We start from the raw sequence: 21609 nt of genomic DNA on the forward strand, positions 1-21609 counted from the left end.
ATCTTAAAAAAACATAAAAAATTTACATCTCCTCCTTACAACTTCATTCAGGTGGAAACTAGTCGAGAGAAGATAATCTCATTAGAATTGCAAGACCCCGAAAACGATGATGATGATGATACACCAAATGCATCGCTATGTTTGTTGCCCGAAGATGTGATAGAGGACCAGATGTTGGTACAGCATACAACGACAACGGTATGCAAAGAAGGCGACAAAGGCGACGACGATAAAGTGGTCGAGGTGATGGCCAAGCATAGTGATGGTAAAGATGCCATTAAAGAAGGAATTCTTCCAATGCCTCAAGTTCGTAAAACTGTTGTAGAAACATTAGAAAAGTTGCAAATAACTAAAAACTATGAGGAGGAAGTGGGGCCATTACCGGAGGTCGGCGAGGCAGATGATGTTGCTGATGTTGAGGTAATAAAAATTTCAAAGGAACCGGATGAGGTAGTGGTTGGGCTACCAACATCTACAGATGCAACAACTTCTTTGGCATACGAAGAAGATGAGGGTGAGGAAACGGATACAGCATCAATTGTAACCGTCCAGGCAAATACAGAGAAACTATTTCTACGCACCGATGATGATGAAGATGAATTACCATCAATTGAATTGGATAGCATTAGTAGTACGGGCCTGTTTGGACCATCGTCACTGGAAAGTGTGGGATCTACAACAACCACAGGTAAAGTTAAAATAAAACCCAATACAATTACCATGCATCAAACTTTGGCAAAAGAAGTTGTAATACCGACCACAACCACAATGACGATTACGACGAAAAGAACGAGCCCCCATTATGACGGGGATGGGGAAGTTATGACCACCACAACGAGCACCACAACACATAATATTGTACAAGTGGTAAACCCTTTGATATCAGGTGAGGGTCAAGTACAAAGTATTGCCGTTAGCCGTCCACAACATAGTGAATATCCTTCATTCGATGCCGATGATATTGAGGAAGACTATGAATATGAGGATGCAGGTGATCATGAGGTGGATCACCATGGAGTTACACAAGTTATGCGAAGCGAAACATTTGTATTACCCTCCACCTCCTCCTTCAGTAAACCGCGTGAAGAGCTGTCTCTCAATGCCAAAATGAAAAATGTTTTGGAAGAACTGCTTGAAAATGAGCGTGTAAAATACAATTTACAAAGAAGTCTGGAGGAGGATAAAGACACCAATGAGGCCTATACCGATGATGAGGAGCAGGAGGATGAACATGAATATAACTATAGACGTCAATTGACTCACACAGTACAAACTTCGGCTAGCCAAGATGATAATGGCAATGAAAATGTTATCAATGAATTGATACGGGATAGCAATAGAAATAATATGGAGAGACTAAGGCAACATTTGTTGCAAGGAGAAGATGACGATGATGAGATAGATGGCACCGAAATGCAACATGAGGAATATTTGGATGATGAAGATGTAGAGGAGGAGCAAGACAACGATCAGCAAGATGACGAAGAAGATGATGATGAGGAAGATGAAGACGAAGACTCCGATGAAAGTGAAGACTCTGAAACCAGTGATAGCAGTGATGATGAAGATGACGATGATGATGATGATGAGACCATACACATCAGTTTTGTAGATGGTGCCAAAGTTATTGAGAATCGCAACATTAATACACCGGGACAATTGCAAAAATCGCAAACCTATAATACCATGAAAGAGGCAGCTGAAGCCATGGACCTGGCTGAAATCCAAACACAAACTACATTAGATACACAAAAGCCCACATCGACGGCAACAACAACAACAGTTAATGAGGCAGCTAAAACCAACCTTGATGATTCTGTGATAACATTGGAAAAACTGCTGGAAGAGCAAAAGAAATATGCCGAAATAACAAAACAATTGCGTAAATCTGTAGAAAATTTACTAATCGATGATGATGATCATGATGATGATGCCAAGCAGGCTGAGAGTCAAAAAGATAAGCACCCACAAATTACAACAACAAAGACAATAACCACTACCCATCACGATAGTTCCTCCAATACAACACAACCTGATTCACAACAACATCAAAAAGTAATCATCACCTCAAATGAATCAACACCCTCGCGTACAACAACAACAACGGAAACAACCACCACGAAATCCGTTTCCGAAGAATCCGGTGAAGATATTTTCCAACGTTTATTGAATGCCGGTGGTTCACACAAACAAATATTTGACCAACTCAACGATGAGGCATTAAGTCGAACCACCACTACCTGTACCGATGATAATGGGACCATTATTACAACCACAACAACAACCATATCAAATATTGTGACGAGTGGCATACCACGTTCTACGAAAACCATTGAAAAAGTTGTTAAAACTCAAACGGACAACGAGAATAAAAACAAAGAAGGTGACAAAGAATCCAGTGATAGTGATAAGCACCATCAGCAGCAGCAACATTCACGTTCGCAGGATGATGCTGCTGATGATAATAATGATGGTAGTCGTGTTGAGGCTAAGCAGGCATAAGTCATTTGAATTCATTGTCGCTTGGAGGCACTTCAGCTGGGTGTACAGATAAATAAAGTCGCGTAGTTATGTTTTTTTGGCCTTTCCCTCTTCTCTTGTTTTGGTGTGACTGTTTTACACAGGAGGTTTGTTTGGCATGACATTTACAACATCGCCGCATTGTTATTTTTGTTGTTTTTGTTGCTTCTATCGGTTATTTTGGTTATTTGCTGGGAAACGAAAGCATAGGGATTTTTTCTTGAAACTCCATTGAATTTTTGTTGGACAGGGACAATTTTTAAAGCGCAATTTGTTGATGTGGAATTTCGATTTTTCCCCAACCAAAACCAAATTTGTATGAGACAGATGAAAAAAGAAACGGAAGCGGAAACGCGTGATTATGCTGTATTTGTATTGTGGTGTGAATATTTTGCCTTTTGCCATCAACAAAGGTTAGACGGCTGAATTTTGTTGTTAGCGCGCCGGGGAAAATGCAAATTAAAGGAAGTTAAACGGATATGCCCCAATTTGTTTCTGTGGAATTGTGTTTGGCAATGGACAATGTTAAACTTCAAATTACCATAAAGATTTGTAGTCGAATTTTAAATTTTAATGCAGGGGTTAGTTAGGCAATTTTTGGATAATTTTTTTACATTGAAGTTGTGTCATTGTGAAAAATTATCAAATATTCTTTACACCTGCACGAATCCCTATTAAAACCGAGTAGGAAAAGTATTAACTTCAGCCGTGCTAAACTTTTGGGAAACTGAAATGTTCTAAAATATAAAGCGACAATTAAAAAACCAAACCTGAGATTTATTTTGGCACGTTTTTACAGAAGGCTTTATTAATATTGATAAATCGAAATGTAAAATTATAGTCAATTTCGTGAACATGAACTAAGTATTGAATGGAAAATTAGTGGAAGGGCAACTGAAAGCTTCCATGTATGTGAAGAAAATTGTCAAGTTGGAAATTTCAAACCACTGGAAACCCCTTTAATGCTAAAGCACAACTAAAATGGCCAGCTTAAAACTTCAAAATACAAGAGATTGGTATTAAAACGTGGATCTTTATATATGTCCATATTTTTGTAGGGAAGATTTCAAACCACTGACAATCTTCAATCTTGATCTACATCTGAATTGGTTTGATAAAGCAGCTAAAATCTTTAAAATGCAACAAATCAGGAGATACCGAAATATGTTGATACCGAAATAAAAAAAGGAACATCTGTCCATAATTTTTGTAGGGAAGTTTTTTACCCACTGGCAACATCGAATAGCAAATAATTGCGGATGCGGTGGACAAACGAGAAGTTTCGTTACATAGGGACTTTACAAATATCGCTAAAAATATTAATTTATTATAGTAACATTTACTGGTTGGGTTCTAATAAATAGCTAGTATGGTCAGCTAAAATCTGGAAAATACCGCAAATCGGGATATATTTGGGTCTTTCTATTTAATGTAGTGATATTTTCTGCGCACTGACAACTTCAAATACGAAATTACAGCTGATTCCATAGACAAATTAAAAAAGAAATTAAATAAGCTTCCGAAAAACGGAAAACAATAAAATCGATGATGATTTTGTAATATTTTGTATTTCTTAAAATTGGAATCCCAGTGCCTATGAGTGTTATTAATTGGAAACATTATAATAACAATCGTACGCACTGGGATCCCACAATTAAGAAAAGCAAAATCATAAGAAAATAGAAAAAATAGAAAATACAAAAAGTAAAAGCGCAATAAGTTCTACCCGTCTGAACTGTTTAAACCCTTCACGATGGAATAATCAAAACTAATACGGAATAATTAGTTTTCTCTCTGTTACGAAAGTACCAATGTCCACAATTTAAGGTGGAAAAGTTCTTTGATCACTACCGAACCGCAAATACCAACTTTTAACTAATTCGATCAGCTAAAAACTTGAAAATACCTGAAATCGGCCACAACGTGGGTCAATGTCGACAATTTTCAATGTAGAAGTTTTTAACCGCTGGGAACCATAAATGTCATATATCACAAATTTTGCTCGAAAATATAGATAAAAAACTTGAAATCGTTATAAAGGGTCATACCAAAACGTGGGCCTAAGTCCCAATTTACATTAGGCGAGTTTACTTGCGGCAATTGTCAGTTTGATGGAGAGAGAGGTGAGGTATATGGTAATCCTTTGCCTCTCAACACCCTATCTCACCCACAAACTGACAATTGCCGCAAGTAAACTCGCCTAATGTAAATTGGGACTTAGTTCAACATTTTTAATAGAGGAGTTTGCTGACCACTGTGATCCCCATTCCAAACAATTTAGGCCTGAAAATATAGATAATAACTCCCAAATACATGAAATCGGGTTATATGAGGTCATGGACACGGACTTTTGCCTAAAATGTTCAATGGAGAAGTTTTCCGACCACTTACCAAACTCCAACTAATTCGGTCTGAAAAGGCAGCAAAAACATTGAAATACCTGACATCGGGTGGTACTGCTATACGGGGGCTATTCCAAATCGTGGAACAATGTCCACAATATTTAGTGTATACGTTTATTGAACACTTTGAAGCTTAAATGCAAAATTTTAGCCACTGGGAACCATATTTGCCAAATAGTCAATACAGCCAGAAAATGTAGCTAAGAACGTCAAATACCTGAAATCGGGTGGTCCCGTTATATAGGGGTTATTCCAAACTTTATTTTTGGTGGAGAAGTTTCGCTATCATCGGGAACCCTAAACGCCAAATTATAGCTAATTCGATTTAATGTATCTGAATACGTCAAAATACTGACATCGGGGGGTATCGTGGATCTTAGTCCATAATTTTTCGTTCTACTTAATCTGGCTAAGGGACTTGAGGCTCTGATTTCGAATGTGATTCTCAGAATCTGGGGGTAGTTACTTGTCGGAATTCTGTTACCATCGATCATGACATTCTCCTCAATGCTCACCTACGCAGTCCATGTGGTCAAGAGAGTGGCCGTGGTGGTAAGAGCAGTCAAATAACAAACTTTCACAAATAACGAATACACAGTTCCCGTGATATCATTTGGGTAACTCCATTTTCACTTTAAGGGACTTGGACTTGAATTCCACGTACGACTAGCGTCTACACATATAATTTATTATCCAACCAGTCAAACTTGGCAGGGAGGTAGTGTGCTTGACAGTACAAAGGCTTTTGATAAGTCGAGCGCCACCAACACTGTCCTATCGATGCCGTGCACCTCTGCTGTCGTGTTGTTCTGCTTACGTAACCCATGCAGATGACCGGCAGCTCAAAAGCTATTTCTGACAGAGGGGAGCAGTAAAGCCTCAAGAGTGTTTGAAAAGCGAAATCGATCTGTAACGTGCACCTTTTCTGGCATCCTTGCCTGGCTTCAGTAGCTTCAGTAATGGACACGATGTGATGGGCTATCGGCAATTTTGCATATCTTATGGTGGTTTAGCTACATATTCCGCTTATGTTCACCTACAAACCTTTAGTGTCAACTTTAAGTGTCAGCGCTTCCCGACTCTGGGATCACTGGGGTTGGCTTAAGGAGGCTCATTACGATCATTTGATAATAACTTCACCTCTGCTGCGAAATTTAGTCTCACTTTGGGTATTTCACCTGCAGTTATATGGCGAACAGTTGTAGCAGTTATGATGTTTCGGAATATCCAATCTTCTACAATAACATCAGAAGGGTTGGGCAAATCTCAGCAGTTGTGAGTAGTGAACTTCCTGAAACAAGGTCAATTAGATCTCCGATGTAATAAAGTCGGGCGGTCTTCTGATGAACACAATTATGGGAAGAAACGACGGATTGTCAGGTGAAACGTTAGACCAGTTGACACGATGGTTATATCTGGCGAACTGTGACACTCTCTGCTAATTCTGGTAGGGACGTCCTCATTGGTCGTGCAATACCAAAAAAATCCGCTCAGCCAGCACTGTACCCCTCTGCTTAGTGCCGAGGTCTCGTGATGAGCACTAAAGTCTCCCAAGACCAGTGGGTTATGGCCTTCCAAAAACGTACTAATGTTCGGCATATAACCTGGAGTACAGCTATTTGTCGGTGGGATGTATACGTTAAGCAACTCCACCTCGGCAGCTGTACAACTTACTGCTACCCCATACATTTCATGTACAGGTCGTTTGAGCCAAGTTCAAGTGATATAGGTCTGTATTGAACAGACTGCTGATCCCCCACCTCCACTTCTGGTGCGATCCTTTCTCAGTACGTTGTAACCATCATAACGATGTAAGCTGCAGTTGTTGTTGAGTTCAGTTTATAGCGTCGCTGCTCCCTTAATTTTCTTTCAAATCATAAAGTCCGCTATTTTTTGGATATTACTTTGGAGTCCGTTGCAATTATCGCAAGGCGGATGCATTTTCAGGGCTTTCTCCTTCCCGGAACGGACCACAAGAATCCTCAACAAACATTCCGAAATAAGCTGCATGCAACACAGAAAAATTATACAAATACAAACATATGTACACTGTGGTGCCAGCCGCCGTATGGAACATGGAAGTTGTGTGGTTCCTGGTCAATCTGGTATAAAACAACCGGCCGCGGTGGGATTGTATTTGGTTTCATAGATAGGCTACTTGATTTGTATAAATCCCACCACACCATTAGTTATTCCGATTGTAACTCCTCGAAATAATCCTTTGCGGCCCTTTAAAGCATATGGCGGTTAAAACGTATATGTATTGAAGGTCCGTAGAATTTTTGGCATTGAAAAAGGAGTACATAGGTCCACGTTTTGTTATGGCCCCCTCTTCCCATAAAAAGTGAAGCGGTCTCACATTAAGGAAATTTGAAACTATTATTCCCATGGCTCGGGAGGTAAGAAAACATTTTCACAAAAAACTATCTATATAGGTCCACGTTTGGGTATAGGTCCGATATAACCGTACCACTCGATTTCATGTACTTTAAAATGTGTTAATTGGATATTATTTGGCATTTTGTGTCGTCAATAGTCAACAAAGTTCTCCACTAAAGATTTGAGACATACATAGGTCCACGTTTGGGTTTAGCCCCCTTATAACGGTACCATCCGATTTCGGGTATATTCACGTCTTTATCTATATTTTCTACCTAAACTCATTGTAATTTAGAAGTCCTCAGTGGTTAAAAACTTCTCGCCCATAAAATTGAGAAATTGTAGGTCCATGTTTTAATATAGCCCCAATAGAACGGCACTTACAGATTACCGATATTTTTAAGGTGTTTGCATCATGATCTCATCGAAATGGCTGAAATTTGGTATTTAGTTTTCGCATGGGCTACACAATTTTTCTCCTGAAATTTGTCGCAGGTCAACGTTTTGATGTTTTAGCCATACAACGGCAAGCAACCAAAATAGCTGACATTTTGTATTTTATCTTTGCTTGGACTAGCATTTCTCAAGAAATATGTCGGTGCAACATCTTGATAAAGCCCTCATAGGACGGGACCTGTCGATATTGTGAATTTTGAAGGTCTTAGCCACATTATCCAACCGAAATAGCTGAGATTTAGTATAAAGTCTTCGTTGAGGGATTAAAACACTCCCGAAGAGAATGGTCCACGTTTTCATACACCTCCCTTTTACAGCAGCTCCTGATCGTCGATATCTTAACGTGTCAGCCACATTACTCTCATACACATTATTAAGTCTCCATTGCTTTATCATATTTCTGCACAGAATTGTCTGTATAGGTCTACGTTTTAGTATAGCCCCTGTAGAATGACACATCTCCTGAAATCTGTTCTAATATGATGGAGGGTATAACAAATTTGACCCAGTCGAAATTAAGGTCGTTTTCACTTGCTTATTTTCCACTCTACCATTATTCCAAGAACTATCGCATGTCTTGGACTAACACCAGCTATATTAAGAGGTTTAATATTTTTTAATGCAGGTAGCTTTCCATTGTTCTTCCTGAAAGTCATACGTGTGAGAGTTGCACTTTTGCAGGTGAAATTGCTCAAGTCACTGACCTTAAAATGTGTGTACAACTTTTAATGTTCACTTCAGATGAAAATGAAATCAATAAGAAATATACTTTGTAATGTTAAAGCAGACTGCATCTTTTGCGTGCTCTATTTCGTTCCCAACATCACCCTAATGCTCTAAACAATTATGGTTTTATTTCGCTGTCTCTCTTTTGGTTTGGTGCGAATCTTATAGCTTACATTCTTTTTTTAGATCCTGTTTTTAGTGCAGATCTTTACCAAATCTTGTCTTCCTAATAACGCATATAAATCTTAGTTGTTTTTTTTCGGTTCAGATTCTGTTTGTACTTTATAACCTTTTCTGGACATGTGGCAATATCTCGGAAATAAAGAGGACACTGTTTGACAGTGTTTTTCATATTATAAAAGAGGTTTCACTAGAGTTGGGTAATCTAGTTCCTAGTTCCTTGTACTAGTTCCAAAACGTATGAGTAACATCATTTAATATAACGTGAGATAGTAAGTATACGCAGTTTGTTCAAAGAAAAAATGTGGACCATTGGAACTGCGAAGTGAACTAGATAGTTCCATATAGTTCCTTTGGCACAACTCTAGGTTTCACTTCCCGCTCTCTCTGAAATAAGGTGAACAGTGTTATCATTTGATACCACAGACATAGCTAGTCACAGACAGACATTTTTTGTATATTTTACTCACAAAATATAAAATGTTGTCCACCCAAAATGGTGTCCACGTACATTTCTGGCTACGTCCCTATTTGACACCTCACTTTATTGCAGCTTATTATTAGTTTTCCTCCTTACTGTGCTAGTTTTTAATGAAGTTTTTATATATATTTATGCTAAGAATTGCAAATAAACAAAAAAGTCTTCCGAACTGAATTTATAATTATTATTGCTATAAAAATATTTTTTACTTTTATTTTGCTAATTTTATCTGTGTGTATGTTCTTCTACTGGCGTTAAATAACATTCAAAAATATTCATACATTTTATACTAATTATCATCCGTTATTATTCATTCGTCACTAATTTGCTGTTCATTTTCCTACAAATAAAAAATTTCAATGAACCACTATTGGAAATTCCAATTAATTACAACAAATTGTGTTAAAACATATTTGATGTGCACACATGCACATTTTCCTCGTCCATCACATGTCATCTGTCATTATTATTGACCCCTGCACAATGACACCAACAACAAATTTCACCCAACAAAAATTTGGAAAAAAAAAATCCCAATATGCCCCCTCTACCATTTATTGACTAAAAATCTGAATTGGAGCCCTAGACAAAATTTCATTTATTCATTTAAATAAAATATTTGTTTGGCTTTTTAAATAATGTTAATTTTTTATTTTGCTTTATAATTTATTTTATGCGTTTTTTTCGTATCCTCTTATTTTCAAACATCGTAACGTCGTTTCACAGAAAAACCAAAAGTAATCAATACAACAAAAACATCAACAGCATGCATATGTTGTGCCAACAATTAATGAAAAAAAAAACCAAAAATGCGGCTTTTTTTAATGTTCCCAGAAAACCCAACAAAAACATAGACAAAAGGTAAAACGAAACAAAAACATATTTAAACGAATGTTAAACTTATTAATTAAAAATCATGTCAATCTCATTGGTAATATGAACAAAATGTATTAGGGTTGTTCTTTTTTTCTATTGAAGTACATATTTATTGGAAAATAATTTAAACAAATTAAACACCATCTAAATGGAATTTAAGGACCATTTATTAACGAAAAAGTTGTAACATCATTCCGTTCTATATATTATTTTAAAATAAAAATCCTAATATAGTTATTCAGTAAATATTTGATTAAATGCAAATTTTGTAATTTGTATTTACTGTTAGTTTTTAAGACCATCCTGTATCTCTTTGTGAATGAATCTCATCCGTCTGTAGTCCTTCCTCTTCCTTTTAATTAAAACAAAATAAACAAAATAATTAAAACCATGATGATAATGTATTAATTCATAGATATGTAATTAAGAAAATATTTTAATTTTTTTATTATTTTTATTGTAGCGTACAATAATTATTATTTAGTACAACAAGAACAACAAACATATAAAATACAATAATTATACAACTTTATATACCAACGCAAAACATCAACAAAAAAATCTTGGTCAGCACAATTGTTATAACATTAAAAAATAAAAAAAGAAAACATCTTTATAAGTATAAAAAACAAAAATATTTAATCGAATAAAAAATACAAAAATTTATAATTTTTATTTTAAATAAAATCGAAAACAAAAACCAATTTATTATCTTAACGACATGTAATAAAAACAGTAATTAACATTTTTTTTAAATTTATCATATATTAACGTATTAATGTTTAAGAACAACAGATTTTTTATAAATGTAGTTGATATTTGTGAAAAAAGATGAACATTTTTAATAATAAAAAATAAATTTGCGCATATTTTAATTAGTTTGCTATTTTTATTGCTTGTCTAACCAATCATTAGAAAAAAAGGATGTAAAATAAAGTAAGTATTCAAGCTACGTATGTAAGTATTGCTGATAACAATAAAGTGACGTAAGTTGTTAAGCTAGATTTCTGCACCCTGACTTGTATCTCCATCCATATCCTTTATAGTATGCTTTTTCTTTTATCCTAATTAATTTGCTGCTTAAGTCTGGCGTATTCCCCCATTGGCTTAACTTCATCACTATCCTCTCTGCAGAGAATAATGTTTACAAAACGCGCTGACAGCTTGCAAAATTTGCTGATCGCTACCAATATCATGATTTCATCCCGGCGAAGGGTATTATCAATTGGCTTTTCAGTTTTTGAAATTCTGATTTTTTAGTGAAAACCTGAACTTTTTAAGCATCGAGTATTCACATTTATGGTAAAATATCAGAGTTATAGTCCGGTCAAAATAGACATGCGTATAAGGGGGAAATAGCAAAAATTCCCACAAAGCTGAATTTTGGTGGAGAGCTAGGGTTAGCCATTAGAAGCAACGTCCTAAAAGTCCCCATCGATCCCATGTGTGCAAAACAAGTTATTCGGGGTCAAAGGTCATTTTTGGAGGAATTATTCAGTTTTTTTAATTTTTCTCAAAAACGGTAAGACTTAGCAAAAGCCGGCTAAAGTAAAAGTTGTAGATTCAATAATTGTCTACAAGAATGGTCTTTATGATACAAAAAAAATACTTACCATTTTCGAGATATCGAGATCTAAAGGTCAAATAAAAAATTAGCCGCGTAAGTACATTATGAGGCGAACCGGTTAAAGTAACGACACTATGTGGTAGATACTTCCGTAAGCTTTCAGACGATATCCACTTTGCAGGAATCGGGTCTAACCCGGTTTTTAAATTTGGCCTTTCGGGTCGAATAACCGGCGAACCGGATCCGCAACCGTTGAAAATTATACATTTCCGTAATCAGCGCAACAAACCTTACCTTCGGACAAAACTTGAAAAAAATTGGAGAGTTTTCGTTGGGGTCGTTCCCTTTGGGCTTTCGATTACACATGTGGGTTAAATGGGCTATTTTTGTATAAAATGGCTCTAACATTGAATAACTCTACTAAACAAGCTCCGATTTTGTTGGAATTTTTTTTTAGAAGATAGCTATAATCTCACTCTTCAAGAAAATATATATATTTTTGGGGGACAGACCCAATTACTTCGCTTATTTTAGCCGGTTCGTCTGAATATGTGCATATTTCCCTTATAAGTGCATAAAAATCATGTGTTTTTTAGAACAGCTATATCTCAAAAATGGTTCCTTCTAGGAAAAAAATTATAAAGGTCAAACTTATAGATAATTTTTCTGTCTACAATATTTACTTTAGTCACTTTTTGATTAGATCAACCGTTATCAAAAAATAAATCCGAAAACCAAAAAACCCTTAAAATTTGACCTTTGACCCCGAATAATTTTTCTTGCACACATGGGATCGATGGGGACTTTTAGGACGTTGCTTCTAATGGCAAACTCTAGCTCTCCACCAAAATTCAGCTTTGTGGGAATTTTTGCTATTTCAATGTCTATTTTGACCGGACTATTATTGCAGAAGGCGCTAAGCAATGACAATTTTAATATTTCGAAGTATTTACTTTAATGACAAATACCTCTGCTTCTATTTTGTGAATTAAAGACATGTAAAATACTAATCAAGAAGACCAGCAAAGCTTTAAATCAGTACCAAGTAGATGCCGACAGTAGTTAAAGGTACAATTCAATATTAATTATTTTGGTTCAGTAGGCCTTTTCTGTAACTTTTTAACAATCGACAACGTTGTCGACACTAAAAATTGTTTGCAGTAACGATTGTGCTATTCTGTAAAAATTTAGACAAATTGTCTATAAACTTTCAAAAGCTTTCAATTTTGAATGTATTCATAAACAAAACATACACACAAACCAAAGGCATATCTAATATTGAACATTTTTGTCTATTTTTTAACAACTACTATTTTTGTGTTGTTTTCATAACGACATTTTTAACAAAAGTTGTTAAAATTTGTTTACAGAATACAAAGGTTGTTAAATTTGTTGTTAAAATGAGTTTCTCGAAAAAATATCAATATCGACTGTCGTTAAAAATTTACAGAATAGACCCACAGGAAGCCTATTCAGTAACTTTTTAACAACTTTACTCATTGTTTATTTTAGAACAATAGTGTTTGTTTTGTAGTTGTTACAAAAATAAAATAAATTTTAAAAATTTTTCAATCGATAAAAGTTACTGAATTCCTATACAGTTCGCCTTAAGTCATTTGGTAAAAACTGTAGTATTTCCCTAAAAGAAATCTTTACGAGTGAAAAACTTATGCACAGTGGTTGTGGTCTAGGGTATCACATAGTCGGCCCCATCCCGACTATAACGTTTTCTCACTTGTTTTTGAATAAATTTGTTTGGCAGAGAAAGTTTTGACAGTTTGCTCTTTTGTTAGCTTTACCATTAAGCAAGTAAATAAATGTTAATTTCGGACGGGCTGAACTTTTTACACCTTCCACCATGAAAATTATGAACTAAAATGAAACAATTGTTTTTGACCGGAAGAAATCTTAATTACCAATTACAGCAAATTTGGGACGAAAATGTAGACTAAAACTTCAAAATACCTGAAATCGAGTCGTGCGGTTATATGTGGACCACAGTTTTGGGTGCCAACGTCATTTACTGAGTATTTCAGCTACATATGTAAAACTTCTTAAGACACGCCGTTTGGACTCGGCGATAAACAGAAGGTCGCATAACACTGAGCTAATAGGAATCGTGGTGCACTCATTGATATGGGGGATGTCTCCCTTGTCCCTTCCGGGATGTTTGTGGAACAATTATTATAAGTTTTTTGACCGCAAAACTTCACAATATGTACTTGACATCGAAAGACACCGTTGACGTTAGCCTATGTCCACAATTTTCGGTGCAGCAGTTTTTGGATCGCAAGTGACCCTAACTGTCAAATTACAACAATTTTAGACCTAAATAAAAAGGAGTGAGCAACGGCTTTATTCGGGACGGGGCCGGGGGTTGGTTTCAAAGTCGGAGTCGAGCAATTTAGCTGGAGTCGGATTCGGAGTCGAAAAAAATAACTCGACTCCGACTCCGGGCAATTTTTTTCTACATTATAGAAACTTACTTAGTTGGCCCATTACAGAACATTTGTTCCATAGACCGAACTAAGAAAAGATCTCCATTCCTCTCTGTTTTTCGCTTGACTTTTTGGAATACCGCGCCTTTTCATTTCTTCATCCACTTGTATGCTCCATCAAAGCTTAGGCCTGCCGATTCTGCGTGCACCGCCATGTGGTATGTATACATAAGCCTTTTTAGCGGGTTCATCATCGCTCATTCTCATGATATGGCCTAGCCAACGCAATCGTTGCATCTCGATGCGTTTAACTATATTTATGTCTTTGTATAGCTTATATAGCTCGTGGTTCATACGACGTCGATATTCACTGTCAACGCAAATCGGCCCGTAGATCTTTCGAAGAATTTTCCTCTCAAACACACCAAGCACTGCCTTATCTGCTTGCGGGAGTACCCATGCTTCGGAGCCTTACATTAGCACGGGTAGTATCAGCGTTTTGTATAGTGTTATTTTTGTTTGACGAGATGTGGCTTTGTGTTTAGAAGAAACATATGACCGTTGCCCTGCCCATGACATTAAAATCATTCTAGGCGATTTTAATGTCAAAATTGGAAAGGAGAATATCTTTGGCCCAACAGTCGGGAAATTCAGTCTCCACAGTGAAACATCTGACAATGGTATGAGGCTGATAGACTTTGCAGCTGCAAAAAACATGGTAGTTAGCAGTACCAGATTTAATCATCTCGATATTCATAAGGGCACCTGGCTGTCTCCAGATCAAAGAACAAGTAATCAAATTGATCATGTTGTGATAGATGGACGACATTCATCCAGCGTGTTGGATGTACGATCGTTCCGAGGCGCAAACATTGATTCGGACCACTACCTTGTTGCAGCAAAGGTACGTACCCGTCTAAACTTTGCAAATAAAGCACGAACAGACACAACGCGGAAGTTGGACATCGATAGGCTGCAAACACAACAGATAGCCACAGCATATTCCACTCAACTAGTCCAATTGCTTAACGCGAGCACTCCTTGTCCCGATAACATAACACAATGGCAAAATATTGCCCACTCCATGCAAACAGCCGCAAAATCCATACTTGGATTCCAGAGACCTCCACAAAGGAATTCATGGTATGACCAGGAGTGTCTTGCTGCTATAGAGCTACTTTACAATCAGTAGCAACGCGTAGCGCACGAGAGAGATATCGGGAGAAAAGGAGAGAAGAGAAACGTCTTTTCCGCAAGAAAAAGAGAGAAATGTAAAAGCGGGAGTGTGAAAAAATCGAGATGTACAGGAGCCAGAATGAAGTCCGAAAATGCTACCAAAGAGTAAAACATCAAACAGAGGGCTTTGGTACAGGCACATCCTCCTGTAGAGACCAGCAAGGTAATCTGGTAACAGATACAGATGGCGTGCTCAGGATATGGAAGGAACATTTCTCCAATCTGCTGGTATCCAATAGTAGCGAAGATCCAATCCCAGAAGATGGTATAGAATGTATACCGCCCGGCCAAGATGAGGTAAAAACAGCAATCAACCGGCTGAAGAATAATAAGGCAGCAGGAGCCGATGGCTTACCAGCCGAGCTGTTTAAAACCGGAGGCGACGCGCTGATAAGGTGTATGCTTCAGCTAGTTAGCACCATCTGGCAGGAAGAACGCGTACCCGGCGATTGGAAACTGAGCATCCTATGTCCCGTCCACAAGAAAAGAGATAAAACTGTATGCTCCAACTATAGAGGCATAAGTCTTCTCCCTATTGCCTATAAGATAGTGTCAGGGATATTGTGCGAACGACTAGCCAATGGTCAACGAAATAATTGGACGATATCAATGTGGCTTTAGACCTGGCAAGTCCACCATTGACCAGATATTTACCCTGCGGCAAATCCTAGAGAAGACCCAAGAGATGCAGATCGACACATTTCACCTTTTTGTCGATTATAAAACAGCATTCGACAGTCCCCTCCGATTAAAGTTATTCCATGCAATGTCTGAATTTGGTATTCCCGCAAAGCTCATCCGGCTTTGTAAGATGACTTTAACTGATACTAGGTCCTCAGTTAAAATTGGAAAGAACCTCTCCCAAGAATTTTGTACCAAAAGAGGTTTCAGACAAGGAGACAGCCTTTCGTGTGACCTATTCAACATTTTGCTGGAAAAGGTAATACGAGATGCAAATGTCAAAAGAAATGGCACACTTTACACCAATAGCCACATGTTACTTGCCTATGGTGATGACATAGACATCATGGGACGATCAGTAAAGGAGGTAACTGATACCTTAAGGAAGGTCGAAGCAGAATCTGCGAAAGTGGGTCTGGCGGTAAACGGCGAAAAGACCAAATTGATGGTGTCGACGCGCAAAGCGTCCATAGAGCTCGGACCAACTGTGGAAGTTGGTACCCAAAATTTTGAGGTAGTTAAAGACTTCGTCTACCTCGGCACTGCCATAAACACAACAAACAACATCAGTTGTGAAATAAGAAGAAGAATTGTATTGGCCAACAGATGCTACTATGGTCTAAGTAAGCAATTTAAAAACAAAGCCACATCTCGTCAAACAAAAATAAAACTATACAAAATGCTGATACTACCCGTGCTAATGTATGGCTCCGAAGCATGGGTACTTGCGCAAGCAGATATGGCAGTGCTTGGTGTGTTTGAGAGGAAAATTCTTCGAAAGATCTACGGGCCGATTTGCGTTGACGGTGAATATCGACGTCGTATGAACCACCAGCTATATAAGATATACAAAGACATGAATATAGTTAAACGTATCGAGATGCAACGATTGCGTTGGCTAGGCCATATCATGAGAATGAGCAATGATGAACCCGCTAAAAAGGCGTATCGGTATCGGTAGGCCTAAGCTTCGATGGAGCATACGAGTGGATGATGAAATGAAAAGGCGCGGTATTCCAAAAAGTCAAGCGAAAAACAGAGAGGAATGGATATCTTTTCTTAGTTCGGTCTATGGAACAAATGTTCTGTAATGGGCCAACTAAGTAAGTTAGTAAAAAATTGAAATTATTTTTAAATAAATAGCTAGATTGGCGAAGTTTTGCTTGTTTAAGTATAAGTAGTGTAGTACAAATTTGGACATCAAATATTTTAGTGATTTTATAAAATGCAGTTAAAGGTAAAACGAATTGAATAATTGCAGCCAACATTTGTTGAGAAATCTTATTGAGATGTTGATCTAACAAAATAAAAAAACAACCATACAATTTACAGTTCCAATCAGTAGTTATACATTTTTGAAATTTGGAAGTTGCCTGTGGGCAACATTGGGCCATTAGTGGAAGTCGAAAATGTTGGTTAGTGATATTCAATGAAATACAAAGGGTCACTGTGACATTCGGACTTGTGAAAAATGTTGTATTTATAATATTATTCGAAGATTGAACTTGAATTATGTGGAGATTGACACATTTTTTAGTGAATATACATATTACATATTAGGAAGTTGTAAGATATCTGTTCGAATATCGATGATGATATTTTTTATGTATTGGATGAAGGGCAATATTATCATGATTAGAGTCTGCATACAAAATAGAAAATATTTTTCAAACACTTCACTCTGAAAAATGCCAATATGAGCATTTCAAGTTATATGAACACCACCACACCACAACGTCAAAATTGGCTAATTTGTGAACTATATATGATAAATATAGACCAATTTTCCATTCAATTTCCATCAATTTTGCTCTAGAATTAAACAAACTCACCAGTTTATGCTTTTCCACATCATGAATAATAAAAAATGTAACGATAATACAAAGACTTAAGAAACAAACATTGTTCATTTTTATAACCACAATGGCCCGATGTTGCCCACAGGCAACATTTAGGGAGGTACCTAACCGCAAGGAATTGATACGAATTGTTTGCAGAAAGGACTTATTTTTGCGACTACTAATCATAATAAATATGAAAAATATTTTTATCTCAACGGAAAAAAATTCCGGGTTCAAAGGGTTAATGAACATTCTAAAGAAAACAGATTTGCCTATATGGTCCCAAATATAGGAAAATGTTAAACATTTGTCCACATTTTATTCATTTTTAGTGGTATAGGAATTTACCCTCGGAGTCGAAGTCGGAGCCGGAGTCGTGAAAAAAATGGGCTGTAGTCGGAGTCGAGCCAAAAATACCTCGACTCTGAAACCCTGGGGCCGACTATGTGATACTCTACACCACTATCCTGTACATGAGCTTTTCACTGGTAAACATTTCTTTTATGGAGATACTAACGTTTTCACCCACCCTGGCTTTCATACCAAACGACTTAGGGCTAACTGAGCCAAAATAACTAACAATTTTATACTTGACTACTGTCGACAATCTACCGGTACTGATTGAAAACTTCGCAGAAGAAAAGCAGAGGTATTTGTCATTAAAATAAATACTTCTAAATATTAAAATAGGGATAGCTCTGATATTTTACAATCAATGCCAACACATTTGGTATTAATTTAAAGCTTTGATGGTCTAGTTTCTCCCCTTGGAGTATGTTCAAAAGAAGCAGAGGAAATAAAATTCCAATTGGGATATCTGAGCGCCCTTTTCTATATCTCTAGTATTTGTCCACTTTTGGAATGGCAATTAGGATCAATTGGAAGCTCAGAATGCCTTGATTATTATAGGTCACTTTTTGTTGAAATGCATCCAACAAACCTGGAATATTCGTCATTACAATTCCATTAATTCTAAAGTCATCGTTCTTCTTCCATTTATGGGCTTTGCTTTTGAAATACGGTATTTGAAGCAAATATATTTGCATATGAATAAAACGTTGAATTTTATGTCCAACAGAATCAGAGATATCCGCATTGGAAATAGGGTTTTTTCTATATTTCCACTATTGGTAAGTTTGGATCAATTTATAGCTCAGAATGTCATTTTTGTTGAAATACACCCAACCAAAGCTGGAATATTCGTCAGTACAACTAACACAGAAAAATATATGTCAGACAAATATATATTTGGGATTGGTTGCAAACAAATATAAGTTTGGATCCAAACATATTAGCTAGTTTTCGGATCGGAGGAAGTTTTAATTACCAATTGCAGAAAATTTGGGCCGCAAAATTAGACTGAAACTTCAAAATACCTGAAATCGAGTGGTGCGGTTCTTTGGCTGCCAACATTATTAACTGAGTATTTCAGCTATGTAAAACGTAACAGCAGGGCTCTCGCTTATTTATTAATAAACATCTGTGTGTATGGTGCAATAGAAGACGTAGAAGCGACCACGGGAGGGTGAAAAAATTTGTTTTTGCATTGATGGTGTGTATGCGGCCAAACACGTGTGTTTCGTTCTTTGTTGTTGTTGCGATTTATTCATCCACAAGCAGTCATGTGGTTCTATAACTCACAGAGGAAAAAAGATATGAATTAATTTTTTCTTTTAGCTAGAATGACAGAGACCATTTGTTCTTCAGTTTTTCCAAGGCAGTCGTTGAGTAGAGACGGTAAAGTGAGTGTTTTGTGGTTTCTTAAAGTAATGGCGCTTTTTAGTAAATTAAATGTCCAATATATTTTATAATTGGAAATTTTGTAATTGAATACCAAAGATGAATGGAAATATTTTTATAATTAATAGTTTTTAATTAATTGAATTAATCGAGCTAACATGACCTAAGGAAGTCCCATAATCCAACCAATATGCTACGATCGTTTCGCTGGTGGTTTAATTCAGCTCATCAGGCATATCGGATGTGAATGGCTGGATGAAATGAAATGTCAAATTATACGCAGCTAGTTCGGATTAAAATTGTAGCTAAAATTCACGAAATAGGGAAAATCGGCAAGTACCGTCTTGTGCACAATTTTAGCGTTTTAGCTCAATTATTGTAGATTCTAGAGTTATTAAAACAAACGGATAAGCGGACGTGGCTATATCGAAACAAAATCATAAAGAACATAAATACTTTATAGGATCACAAATGATTATTTCGATGCATTGTGTATGAAAAACCAACTTAATATACTCTCCATACTATGATGCAGGATATAAAAGGTGCGGGAACAAAGCAACGGTGTGTAATTGTTTGAATTAATGCAAATTAGCCATATAATGACACCTCAACGTAGTAGAACTGAAGCCTGTGTGCATAGTTTGGAAACCCTTAGCACGTACAGGGCTGTTGACAATATTTCTCTCCATAGCTCTTTCGTGTGCTATGTGTTTGCTGCTCTATATGCCTCATTCTTCCTTTCGGTAGCAGCACGACATTCATGGTCATACTATAAGCCTCAGATACCCAGGCACGAATTTTGCGCTTGCGTAGTTACGTTTTCGGGTATATGAGGGTATATCCGTAAGTTGTGTGGAGTGTGCTGCGTCTATCTGCTGTGATTGAAGCTTTCCGCAATTACCAATTTCCGCACTGAGTTCTTTTTCAGTATGTCGCCACTGGTATAGAACAGTTTGGAAGGCAGCCCATCAGCTTCTGCTGCCTTATTGTTCTTCAGCCGAATAATTGCTGACGTGACCTCACTTTGGCTGGATTCGTACATTCCAGCTATAGATCCGCAATTCATGCTCCTTGCAGGGTTCATCCACATTTGTGGTATTTCTCTTTCTTTTCTTTAGTTGTTTTTCATAATAGTGGATTTTAGTCGAGAGTGGGTTACTAACACACTCGCTTAAACACTCCTCCCTTTCTTGGCCGAGCTTGAGATCGTCAAAGTCGCAGTTTTTAAATAAAACGCTTAATGTTACCCTAGGATTTTTCATTATTTATGGGAAATGAAACACGTGCGTTGCAAATTTGTTATCCTTTAAAGAGAAAAAAGAAGAATATTGTTAGATACAACATTTTATCACAGTGTTATTCAAATGTATGTAAATCATACTCAAAACCTTATTTTTGTTTTTTCTAATCCTTTATAGCAAACAGGGAGTGATGCATCATCAATTTGCCGCTATATAATAAACGAAATACTTAAATAGCAAACGAGTGACAGGCGATGCAAATGGAAGGAAGACAATTTGAAATATTTTATACAAATATTATCACCTTCACACCTGTAAAAATTTTATATTTTATATACATATATAGTAATACAATAGTAATACAATTTAATTTACGGAAAAAGCATAACACATAAGTTTGTAATAATTTGAATGAATAAAATAAACTTGGAAACCAAAGTGCTATAGAGCTGTTGTTTTATGAAAAGAAATTGGAAGGTAAGTTCAAAATTTTATCTTTATTATTATAATTTACTTATTATTATAAGCTAATAATAAAAAATACTTATATTCAAAAAACAATATATTATATTAATATATTTGTGTTAGAACCTCCACCATAATATAGTCTTAATTAAAATGGAATAATTAGTTTCTTTTCACAATTTTAAGTGGAAACATTTTTCGACCATGGATATACCCCACGAGCTTACAAGAGCTATTTGTCGTAAATATTTCAGAAGCACCCCAGAAACATAGTTTAATTCTGAACCAATTCCAAATAAATGTCAAAAATGACAATGAAAACGGGACAAAATCGATTAGTTGTCAAAGAGAACCGTACCTAAAATCTTCTGAGCAAA

At 36.5% G+C, this 21609-nt stretch overlaps 1 protein-coding gene across 42 annotated transcripts in view; it reads left to right on the forward strand.

Moving 5' to 3' along the window:
* LOC141388847 (protein lap4-like) overlaps window positions 1–21205 on the forward strand; it is a 667534-nt gene extending 646329 nt beyond the window's left edge. For 38 of the 42 annotated variants that reach the window (XM_073959270.1, XM_073959274.1, XM_073959271.1 and 35 more), the window contains one exon: window positions 52–4027. In XM_073959270.1, coding sequence (XP_073815371.1) covers window positions 52–2502 — 2451 coding nt within the window. In that variant the 3' untranslated portion in view covers window positions 2503–4027. Of the gene's footprint in view, window positions 1–51; window positions 4028–9870; window positions 10244–20944 lie in introns of those variants that run through there. The other 4 variants (XM_073959312.1, XM_073959313.1, XM_073959314.1 and 1 more) reach the window with 2 other exon arrangements.
* The last annotated feature ends 404 nt before the right edge of the window (window positions 21206–21609 follow it).

Source organism: Musca autumnalis, unplaced genomic scaffold, assembly GCF_047663935.1.
Source record: "Musca autumnalis isolate F117 unplaced genomic scaffold, ASM4766393v1 scaffold_1, whole genome shotgun sequence".
Taxonomy (NCBI): Eukaryota; Metazoa; Arthropoda; class Insecta; order Diptera; family Muscidae; genus Musca; species Musca autumnalis.